Here is a 12,449-nt window from a genome sequence, read left to right on the forward strand (position 1 = left end):
GGTATCTCAATATTGTCTTTATTTGCATTTCTCTGACAATCAGCGACCTGGAGCAGTTTTTCATGTTTGTTAACCTTTTGGATCTCCTCTGAAGTTAATGTTTTGTTCATATACTCTGCCCATTTTTGGATGGGGTCATTTGCTTTTTTGGTGCTAAGTTTGCTGAGCTCTTTGTATATTTTGGTGATTAGTCTCTTGTCTGATGTTTGGCATGTGAAGATCTCCCATTCTGTGAGGGGTCTCTTTGTTTGTGTGATAGTTTCTTTAGTTGTACAGAAGTTTTTCAATTTGATATAGTCCCATTGGTTTGTTTCTGCTTTAGTCTTCCTTGCAATTGGGTTTGTTTCATCAAAGACGTACTTGAGGTTTAGGTAGGAAAGTATTCCACCAATGTTTTCCTCTAGGTATTTGATAGTTTCGGGTCTAACATCCAGGTCTTTGATCCATTTGGAGTTGATTTTTGTTTCTGGTGAGATAAGGTGGTTCAATTTCATTCTTCTGCATGTTTCAACCCAGTATTCCCAGCACCATTTTATTGAAGAGAGCCTCCTTCTTCCATTTAATACTTTGGGCCCCCTTATCAAAGATTAGATGTCCATAGTTGTTGAGATTTATTTCTTGGCTTTCAGTTCTGTTCCACTGGTCTGTGTGCCTATTTTTGTTCCAGTACCAGACTGTTTTGATGATGATGACCATATAATATAGTTTGAGATCTGGGAGTGTGATGCCTCCATTTCTTTTTCTTTTCCTCAAGATTGTTGGTCAATTCTAGGTGTTTTATGGTTTCAGATAAATGATTGTGTAGTTTTTGTTCTAATCTCTTAAAGAAGCTTGGTGGAAATTTGATGGGTATTGCATTAAATTTGTACATGGCTCTGGGGAGAATATTCATTTTGATGACATTTATTATTCCAATCCATGAGCATGGGATGTCTTTCCATTTCTTGGTATCAGTTTCTATTTCCTTGAATAGTGACTCATAGTTTTCAGTATACAAGTCTTTCACTTCTTTGGTCAGCTTTATTGCTAGGTATTTTATTGATTTTGCTGCAAAAATGAATGGGAGTGATTTCTGGATGTCTTCTTCAGATTTAGTGTTCACATAAAGAAATGCCACTGGTTTTTGTACATTGATTTCATAGCCTGACACCTTGCTATATTGCCTAATAATTCCAGTAGTTTTCTGATGGATTCTTTAGGATTTTCTTTGTATGTTATCATATTATCTGCAAATAGTGAGAGCTTGACTTCTTCCCTTCCAATCTGTAGTCCTTTGATTTCCTTCTCTTGCCTGATTGCTATGGCAAGAACTTCCAATACTATGTTGAAGAGTAATGGTGATAGTGGACAGCCCTGTCTAGTCCCCGATCTGAGGGGGAATGCTTTCAGCTTCTGTCCATTGAGTATGATGTTGGCTGTAGATTTGCTATACATGGATTCCACTATCTTGAGGAATTTCCCATCTATTCACAAATTTTATAGAGTTTTGAGCATGAATGGGTGTTGGATTTTTTCAAAGGCTTTCTCTGTATCTATTGAGATAATAATGTGGTTTTTGGCTTTGCTTTTATTGATGTGACAAAAGACATTGATTGAATTATGTATGTTGAACCAGCCTTGAATTCCTGGGATAAATACCACTTGGTTGTGGTGAACAATCTTTTTGATATAATGCTGTATCTAGTTGGCCAAGATCTTGTTTAATATTTTGGCATCTATGTTCATCAGAAATATTGGTGTGTAGTTTTCCTTTTTGCTGTGTCCCTATCTGCTTTTGGGATCAGGGTGATGTTGGCTTCATAGAAGATGGAAGGGAGTGTTCCTATTTCTTCAATCTTATGGAAAAGTTTTAGAAGTATGGGTATTAACTGTTTCCTGAAGGTTTTGTAGAATTTGTTTGTGAAGCCATCTGGTCCAGGTCTTTTGTTGTGGGGGAGAATCTTAATAAATGTTTTGATTTCTTTGTCTGTGATTGGTGTATTTAGGTTTTGTAGTTCATCTTGGTTCAGTTTTGGAAGGCCATATGTTTCTAGGAATTCTTCCATTTTCTTCCAGAATTTCTAGGTTGGTGGAATATAGTTCTTCATAGAAGTTTCGCATGATTTTCTGGATTTTTGTAGTGTCTGTTGTGATATCTCCTCTATCATTTACAATTCTATTAATTTGAGTCTTCTCCCTTTTTTGTTTAGTGAGTCTGGCTAGGGGTTTTTCAATCTTGTTTAATTTTTCCAAGAACCAACATTTGGCTTCATTGATCTTTTGTATGGTTCTCTTATTTTCGATGTTGTTTATTTCTGCTCTAATTTTAGTGATTTCTGTCCTTATGGTTGCTTTAGAGTTCCTTTGGTCCTCTTCCTCTATGATATTAAGGTGTACAGTGAGGTCATTTATTTGAGTTTTTTCTTGTTGTTTAATATGTGATTGTGTGGCTATGAGTTTCCCTCTCAATACTGCTTTAGCTGTGTCCCAAATATTTTAATAGCTTGTGTCTTCATTTTCATTTGTTTCCAGGAACATTTGAATTTCTTGCTTGATTGTCTCTTTGACCCAGTGGTTCTTAAGCAATATGTTGTTTAGTTTCCAAATTCTGTCTTTTAGTAATTTTCTGTTTGTTTTTAAATGTTAGCTTTACTCCACTGTAGTCTGAGAAGATACTTAAGATGATTTCAATGTTCTTGAATTTGTTGATGCAGTTTTTATGGCCTAACATATTATCTATTCTTGAGTATGTGTTGTGTGGATTTGAAAAGAATATGTATTCCATTTTTTTGTGGTGAAGAACTCTGAAAATGTCCAGGTGGTCTAGTCTATCCATCTCTTTATTTAATTCTCTTGTTTCTTTGTTTATTCTCTGCTTTGTTGATCTGTCTAAGTGTGAGAGTGGGGTTTTAAAGTCTCCCACTCTTATTGTATGACTATTGATATATTTTTGTAGTTCTTTCAGTCGGTGTTTGATGTATTTAGATGGTCCCTCATTGGATGCATAGATGTTAATAATTGTTAAGTCTCCTTGGCTCATTGATCCTCTAATCATTGTGTAATGGCCTTGCCTATCTTTTATTTATTTATTTAATAAAGTCTATTGTGTCAGAGATGAGAATAGCTGCTCCTGCCTTTTTTATTGTGGTCCATTAGCCTGTATGATAATTTTCCATCCTTTCACTTTAAGTCTGTGTTTATCTTCTTGGGTCAAGTGAGATTCTTGCAAGCAGCATATGGTTGGCTTATGTTTTCTGATCCATCCCCCCACTCTGTGCCTTTTGATGGGTGAGTTTAAGCCATTGACATTTATTGATATTATGGATTTAATGTATCTTAGTGCCATTATTCAACAGTTTTTTTATTTGCTCTGATATATTGTAAGTATGATAGTGATGCTCTTGTTTATAAGAGGTCTTTTAGAACCTCCTTCAGGGCAGGGTTGGTGATGATTGCCACCTTTAACTGTGTTTGTATGAGAAGGTTTTGATGACTCCATCTAGTTTGAATGAAAGTCTAGCAGGATATATTATCCTTGGTTGAAACCCTTTTTCATTCAGGGCTCGATAGATATCTTGCCATTCTCTTCTGGCTTTTAGAGTCTCCTGGAGAAGTCTGCTGATAGTCTTATGGGTTTTCTCCTGTATATGACTTTTTTTTTTCTTGCATCCTTTAGGATCCTTTCCTTATCCTTACATCTTTTCTTTGTAACTATGATGTGTCTTGGTGTCTTCAGGTCTGGGTTGATACTGTTTGGGGCTCTCTGGGCCTCTTGAATCTTAATGTCCTTTCTGTTGTTCGGGTCTGAGAAGTTTTCTTCTATAATTTCCTCTAGAATATTTATTTCCCCTTCCTCTCTTTCTTCCTCTGGCAGGCCAATTATACGAATTTTACCTCTTTTGAGATCATCCCATATGCCTCTGTTGTTGTTTTAAATGTCTCTCAATCTCTTTTTGAGCTCTTTTACCTCTTTCTTAATTTTCTCTAGCTCATTCTCTGTCCGGCTAATTCTGTTTTCTGCTTCTGTTATTCTGCTTTCCCTTCCCTCAGCTTCTTTTTTCAGTTTAGCTATTTCAGCTTTCCTTTCTCTAATTACCTCAAGGTAGCTGGTATTTTCCTTGAGGGTCTCATCTGTTGTTTCCCTAATTCTGCTTGCCCTTTATTCCATAGTTGTCTATATTTCCGTGATTATTAAAATAATTATTACTTGCATAGTTTTCTTATCTATGGTTACCTCTGACTGATTTGTAGTTTCTTCTGGGCTCTTGTCTTCATTCATTGTAGTACCAGTTTTATTTGCTTGTGGTTTAACCATTTTTTGTATTGATGTGTTTTTTATTTTTATTTTCTGTTGTTCCTCAGTTGTAGTGTTTTGAGTATAAGTCACACTATACTAAATACCTTTATAACAAATGCAATCACCAACCTCAGAAATTACAATAGTAACTGAAGTAAGGATTGAACCAATTTAACCAATACCAGTTAGCCAAACAATGCTTCCAGTCCAAGAAAAAATAGCAACCAAATCCAAATGAAAAAGAAAGAGACAGGACAAAAGGAATAGTGAGAATAGACAATTATGCAAACCTACTGTCCACTATAAATTTTAGGGGTAGCAAGAGTAGAATGGGAAGTAGAGAAGAGACACACACAAAGAGAGTCCACTCTGAGTCATATTTCTTCCTCAAAATAATTCACAAATGAGTATCAGTGAATTCAGAAAGCTGAAGAAGGAGGAAGAAAGGAAGACAAGAATGAGAAGAAGAAAAAAAAAGAAAGAAAAAAAGAAAAGAAAAAAAGAGCAGTTAAAGGAAAGAGTTGTTTTTGTTAGTTTGTTTTTAATTAGCTAGGAGCGGGGAGAAGGGAAAGAGTGGATAGAGGAGGTAGGTAAAGTGAAACAAATTCCTCTTCTAGTGGATAGGACACCCAGTAACCTAGCAATGGAAAATACACTAAGAGTTACTTTTGATCAACCTGAAGGAGGAGGGGAAAGTGATACACACACACACACACACACACACACACACACACACACACACACACACACACACACATATATAAACCTTAACATTAAAAAAAAAAAACCTTAACAGTCAGTCTGCAGTTTAGAAGGCTCCGGATTGGCTCTCAGAAGGAAAAGGGCTGGAATGACACCCCTGGTGAGCCAGAAATCTTGGTAAAGGAAAAAGCTCAGCGGGGAGCCTGCCAGTAGCAGCTCTCTAGGTCCTGGGGTCTGGGTACAGGAGGAGGGGAGAGGAATGTGCTTCAGAATTAATCAGAAAATTTCCTTTCTTTTTTCTCTGTTTTCTAACCCAAATTGTGCTATAGTCACCTCCTTGTTGTTACCCTTAGGACCCCTTATTCACCATCCTGCTGAAGGCCATTTATCCCTACCCTTTCTAGCAGTTGTTGTCTGAGCTCAAGCCAGTAGCTGCTTCCAAGTCATCATCTTGGCTCCACCCTCCTGCTGCTGCTTTTTAGTCTACCTTTTCTAGAGAACTGATCCTCCCTTTCTTGCTTCAGTCTTATAAAAATTTTGTGACTTTCAGCCATAGTATTACAGGCTACTGGGAATAACTATTGAGCATATGCAAACTAGAACCAATGATCTATCATAACCTACTTTCCTGACCATATGAACAGAGCTGGAGCAAACAGAAACCTTTTTCAATTTGTTTCTGAGGGATAAATGCCTTACTATTGAGGTTATGAACTCAGAAGGCTATAGGTAGCTTTTCCCTATTATGTGAAGAAAGCTTATATACCCTGGGCAATAATGAGATCAATATATAGAAGCATCACCAAGATTAAAAGAAAAAAGGAGGAGAGGGGAGAGAAGGACAGAAGAAGAGGGAGGGGGGGAGGAGGAGGGGGAGGCAGAAGAGGAGGAGAGAGGAGGAGGGGAGAAGGAGGGAGGAAGAGGGGAGGAGAAGAAGAAAGAAAATACTACAACTATGTCTTCTCTTTTTAAAAAGTGAAAATGTTATCAGAAAGTGGCCACAGTATGTGTAGGCAATAATTTATATAGATAGAGAGAGGGGAGGCAGAGAGAAATGCAGTAATTAGAAGAGGAGGTATGAAAAAGTGTAATGCATAACTTTCATCCATGGGCATGTCTAGATCATGTTTATATGTTGAATAGGGTTATACCAAAAGAAGTGAGGTAGATGAAGCAGAAATAGATGAGGTGGTGTTGCGGGTGTGTAGAAAGTACAAAAGCAATGGCAGAGGAAATGGGATTCAAAGAGGCAAGTGAAAGAAAACTGATCTTTGCTAGAAGGATGGCTTCTCTCCTTGTTTAATAAGAAGGTCTACTCTCAAATAAAAAAAACTAAGTATAATAAAGCCAGTTATCATCTCACATAAAAGTAAGGCCAGAAGTAGGGAAGTCCCAGGATTTTGGTTATTTCAAAGACTCAACAATATCACCAAGAACATCAGTACATTGATATTTGCTCTACCACCCTCAGTTTTGAGTATGCATATTTGTAGTATATCTACAGCAATTTCAAGAATTATGTGCAATTAACAATGCAAGAAAAAGAGATGTGTCCTTTTCTTCTCTTTTATGACAAAAAATAATCTGATAAAAGACTGGAGAGATAGTTCAGTTTGAACATGCCAACTGTTGCCATGCTTGTGAAACAAGGTCAAGTCCAAACTCCAATGGTTTTAGGGGAAGTTTTGATATTTATCTTCTTTGTCTCCCTATTTCAATCTTTCTCTTTCTAACTGAAAATAATAGAGCTAGAGTGGTAAAGCCCCTTTCAGTCAGTCTTCATAGGCTTCAATAGGATTGCAAAACTATGCCTAAAATAATCTTTTACACCTGGGAATGAGATCAAAATGAGAGGCTTTGTTCAATTGTGATTCATTCCCTGGGGTGGGGCAAGGCCAAACTTCCCTAAACACTGAGCTGATAGCTAATCCCAGTTGGATGTCTGGTAGTAAGGTATAACTGGAGAAACAACTGTCAGGAAAGAGATTAAGCTATGTCTGCTGCACAAAGGTTTATATATTGACTGGTGGGAAGATGAGGAAGTAGGCATCTGGCAACTGTTATTATTTCTGTGAATAACTGATGAGGTGGTCATTTATGGATTGGTCATTGAGGATCTTTGGTCCTTACTTAATTCCCTGAGGGATAAAGAATAGGGAAATTTCCAATGGAGGGGAGGGGATCTGGTGGTGGGAATTGTATGGAATTATACCGCTTTTAACCACAATATTATCAATCATTGTTAAATAATTAATAATAAAAAGAGTAAAGTTCTTCCTTATATTTGTCTGTTTTTCAACTTGTCCAAATTTGCCATTTTTTAAAAAAATTCTTCTGGTCTTTGTCCAGTTTTATCCTGATTGGTTGCCACCTTGCTCTAGTGAATGGCCATACAGTATCATTAACCTCCTAATGGCTACACCCACTTCATAGTGGTGGCTATGGTCTTCTATTTGAGCACTGTAGTAAGCAAGGAATCAGAGCAAGGACTCACTCGGAGAGTGTGTCGGGGTTAAGTAATAATTTTTTACTTATTTATAGATGCCATAGAAGGGTCACACAATTCACACAACACACAGTCAACCTGATACCTCTCCTTAATAGTTGTTCACAGGTAAGTCTCAGGAAGTGGTCACCATCTTCTGTGTTGCTGGACTGGAGGTCCTTTGTCTGTTAGGGTGACCAGCTGAGTGAGGATCTCTGGATGCTGGGGAAGCAGTTACTTAGCCTAGCCGCAAGTGCTTTAAGTTTTTAGTAGCACCTGCAGCATCTGGGTCAGTAAAGGTGAAGGCGCTTCATCCAGCTTGTTTCTGAGCCTTTACTTATACTTAGCTTGCCTCTGGTTTCAAAGTTACATCTCCACTGGCCAGTCAGGTTCGGGTTGACGTCTTATCCTACATATACATATGTCTCTGTCTTTATCAGACTCTGCAGGCGCACTATAGTTACTATAGTTACTAGGGTTACATGTTCACTACAAGCACTAATACTAATACTGAACATTAATTTTTTAGTGGATTTACATAGTCTTTATGATATGGAAATCGTCTTTGTTTTATATAATTTCTTTAAAAAATTTAAAAAGTATTTTATTTATTTATTTATTGGGTAGAGATAAAAACAGAGGTAAAAGTGAAACAAAGAGAGAAAGAGAGAGACAGAGGGAGACACCTACAAGGTTAAGCTGGGAGCTTAACCTTGCACATTGTAGCTGTGTGTTCAACCTGGTGTAGCACCACTTGGACCTTATTTTCTTTTTCTTAAATATTTATTTAAGAAAGAAATAAAGAGAGACAGATCAGATTATCTCTGAGCTCTAGCAAATGCAATTCTGGTGATTGAATCTGGGATTTTAGGAATACTATGTTGTACATAGTTGTTAAGAAAAAAGAGTTATAGGGAGTTGGGCGGTAGCGCAAAAAGTTAAGCATACCTGGGACAAAGTGCAAGAACCAGCATGGGGATCCCAGTTCGAGCCCCCAGATCCCCACCTGCAGGGGAGTCACTTCAAAGGCAGTGAATCAGGTCTGCAGGTGTCTTTCTCTCTCCCTGTCTTCCCCTCCTCTCTCCATTTCTCTCTGTTCTATCCAACAACAAGGACATCAGTAACAACAATAATAATAACTACAACAAAAAAGGGCAACAAAAGGGAATAAATAAATAAATATTTAAAAAATAAAAGAAAAAAGATTTACAAATAGTAAAAACTCGATTCTTTAAACAAGTAAACTATTAAATGGCTAAGTGTAGAGTGAGCTGAACATAGAGTGAGCTGAAATGCCAGTAAGTATTACATATAATTAATCTTTACTTTCATACATGTAAGAGAATTTAAATGATATATTCATAGGGAGTGTAATGGATAGAAGGCTTTGTATGGGTAAGGTTTTTAGTTTTATCCCCATTACTGCATATGATCAAGCAGTGCTCTGGTTTCTCTTTCTCTCTCTCTCTCCTAAAATAGATAAGTAAATAAAGGAAGAAATATCCTATCTGTGTAAAGTATGGTATTTTTGAAAATATGAATAATATAATGTTTATATCTAAAATTTTACCTCTAGTAAGATAATAATAGTAAAAACAAAAATAATGCCCAACATATTTCTTTAGCAAATGAACAAGTCAATAAATATACACTCTGCTGAGTAATAAATATGTAAAAGAAAGATAACCAGGCTGAGAGGAGAGCATAATCGTTATGCAAGCGACTTTCATGCCGGAAGCTCTGACTTCACAGGTTCATTGCCCAGCACCACAACAAACCACAGCTAAGCAGTACTCAGCTTTTAAAAAGAGAGACAACTAAATAGCCACTGGATTAATTACAAATCAAATAGAATACAGAAATGAAATATAATAATATAATTAATATACTTCACTGACCAAAAAACAAAGATCAGAGCCCTAGAGTCATTTTCCCTGAAGACTAAAAAAGTTGCAGAAATAAGAAAAGCACATACATGTGTGGCGGCCAGTATAAATAAATAATTTATCCACCTTTTTCTAGTGGTAACCTGTTTATAATTCCCCATTTGGTAATTAGCTTAAAAAAAAAAAAGCTTCACTTTTCAAGACTAGACAGTATAGCTGAAGTAATAGGAAAAAAAATACTTAGAGATGATCCATGCTGCAAAAGACACACTAGGAATGATGTTCTTTCAGAATGGCTGCTTAGCTATAAAGAAAAAAACACAATAAACTGCCTGCACCGTTGGGAACTGACTCTGGGACTCTTGTAAGTGCATAAAGAGCCTAGAACTACCAGACTAGCACTTTTCCTCTAAGGGAAACTATAAACAGTAAACAAAGAGAAAGTCACCTTTAGTCTTCTTTTTGTTTCTGTTTAGGATAAGTTCTGCCTTTAGCTAGATTTTTAACTTGAAATTCCTGTATTTCCTTTTAGCTTCAAACACTCTGCTGTTTATATGGTTAGCGTACTTAGGAGGCAGAATTCCCAGTCTTTTAATTTCCAAGTATCATATAGAAACCAGTGTGTGTTTCATTCCCGGCTCAGCATTACAATAAAGTACAGTCTTGAAACACAATAAAGAGGAGTGTTGAGATAATTATACTAGAAATCTCTCTTTCTAGGGTCCCACCTCTTGCCCAGAAAAATCTTAACTTAAAAAAAAAGAAAAAGAAAAAGAATTATTCAAAAGAAATTTAAAAAATCAACATTACTTTCTTATCACTACAAAGAAATCATTTGTCCTCTATGAGGAATGTTTCAGAAATTATTTTATATTTAATAAACACTGGTAGAGGAAATTAATTAAATAGTTAGACCCTAAAATGAAGGTTTTTTGTTTTTTTTTTAAGAATTGCTACAACTATTTATGCTTATAAGAAAATGTCTTTAGCTTTCAGTCTCTGAAGGGACAAAATCAAAACTGCTTGAGCAAGTTTCCTGGCTGGAGTTAAAACTACATGCTATGGACCATAATGAAAATAGTGAGAAGGAATATGAAAATATGACTCTTGAAAAAGACCAGGTATGTTGTAGAAGTAAAACTATCTTTATTTAAGAAGATAACTATATTAAATGAACTGACAATTCTAAAGTCATTTCTGGCTAAGCTGGATTTTTATGTTTAAGCTTAAGCTGATAAATGACAATATTTATGGTTTTTAAATTTAATGTTATTTCCCAATCAAGTCAGATACAAAAACTACATTTGTTAGTATTTTATAAAGATTTAGTTAATTAGTTAGTTTTACTTACTGGAGCACTGCTGTGCTCTGGCTTATGGTGGTGCTAGGGATTGAACCTGGGACCTTGGGTGCCTTAGGCATAAATCTTTTTGCATGACTACTATGCTATCTCCCCAGCTCACTAGTAATAATTTTTTAAGTTTGTTCCAGATGTGTTTTTTGAAACAGATTAGCTACTCTATTTACTTTGTAAATGGTGTTGATTGTACAAATATTTTTTAGTTGTCAAAGATAAATTTAGTCAGAGTAGTTTATTTCTGTGTAATAAAACAAGTGCATCACAAAGTTTAACATGTAATTCTAATTACTTTATAAAATCTGTTGATCTCTGAACTTCTGGATATTTATATATGTGCCATAATAGAACTGATTTCTACTTTATCTCAAATACGTTTGTATTTGCATTTGAACATATATGTATTTTAAATGAAGTAAAAAAAAATCCATATATTTCAAAGGTAGATACAAATCTATCTGGTCCTACATATATGCATGCATGACGTTAAATAGATTAGCACTAGCTTGATCACATCAAGCAAACAGTTTTTGTTCATTTTTAAAATTCTTAACACATTCATATACTTTGCTTTGGGCTCCTTCATAGAGTGAAAGAGAGATAAGTATGGAGCAATGAATTTTTCAATGATGATTTTGAAAACATCTGAGATAATGTTGCCATTTGCAAGATTTGAGAAATGAAATATCCTAAATATGTAAAAGGAAGAGTTATTCATTATACTTCTAACAAATTCTCCTTTTTAGTACATTGAGAAATTACAGGCTGAAGTAAAAACATCACAGGAGCAACTTATAGCCCATGTAAGTCTTTTCCTTCTTTTTGATCCCTTATTTATATCATTGGTATTCTGGAAATGAATGCATAATTTTCATGAGTAACTGTGATCTTTCTCCAGCAAACCAACTCACAGGATTGATTATGAGTATTCATATTACCTTTACAGAGTTGCTTTCTATAGATATGATTTTAATTAATGTTGAAAAAATTACAAAAACGAGTTCATATATCTATATATCGATATGTATATCCAGATGCTGTAGTCAGGTATCATCAGTGTGAGAAAATCAAAAGCTAAGGGCAGAAAAGAAGTAAACTATTGTAACTTAAAAGTGAATTGAAGCAAAAATGTTAGAGGCATCAAATATTGCCTTAGAACAGTGCTTTTAAAACTGATGTATTGGGGAGTCGGCCGGTAGAGCAGCGGGTTAAGCGAAGGTGGTACAAAGTGAAAGGACCGGCATAAGGATCCCGGTTTGAGCCCCTGTACTCCCATCTGTAGGAGAGTCACCTCACAAGCAGTGAAGCAGGTCTGCAGGTGTCTACGTTTCCCTCTTTCTCTCTTCCCTTCTCTCCATTTCTCTCTGTTCTATCCAACAACAACGACGGTAATAACAACAATAACAATAACCACAACAACGATAAACAACAAGGGCAACAAAAGGAAATAGACATTAAAAAAAAAAAAAAAAAAAAAAACTCCTCTGATATATTGGGGCCCGGCCAGTGAAGCCCGACCAGGTTAAGCGCACATAGTACAAAGCATAAGGATCCCAGTTCCAGCAACAGCTCCGCGCCTGCAGGTGTCTTTCTCTTCCCTTCTCTATCTTCCCACCCCCTCTCAATTTCTTTCTGTCTTGTTTAATTAACAAAAAGGGAGGGGGTGAAATGTCCATCAGAAGTAGTGGATTTATAGTGCTTGCAAGGAGCTCCAGTGATAACCTTAGAGGCAAAAGAAAAAAA

The 12,449-nt window shown here is 36.0% G+C and overlaps 1 protein-coding gene across 4 annotated transcripts in view; it reads left to right on the plus strand.

The window, feature by feature from the left end:
• The window catches only part of CCDC192 (coiled-coil domain containing 192), a 268,059-nt gene that overhangs the window by 92,603 nt on the left and 163,007 nt on the right, over positions 1-12,449 (plus strand). For all 4 annotated transcript variants that reach the window (XM_060177542.1, XM_060177529.1, XM_060177535.1 and 1 more), the window contains 2 exons: positions 10,339-10,470; positions 11,453-11,509. In XM_060177542.1, the coding sequence (XP_060033525.1) occupies positions 10,339-10,470; positions 11,453-11,509 (189 nt within the window). The remainder of the gene's footprint in view (positions 1-10,338; positions 10,471-11,452; positions 11,510-12,449) is intronic.

This window comes from Erinaceus europaeus, chromosome 2, assembly GCF_950295315.1.
Source record: "Erinaceus europaeus chromosome 2, mEriEur2.1, whole genome shotgun sequence".
Lineage (NCBI taxonomy): Eukaryota > Metazoa > Chordata > Mammalia > Eulipotyphla > Erinaceidae > Erinaceus > Erinaceus europaeus.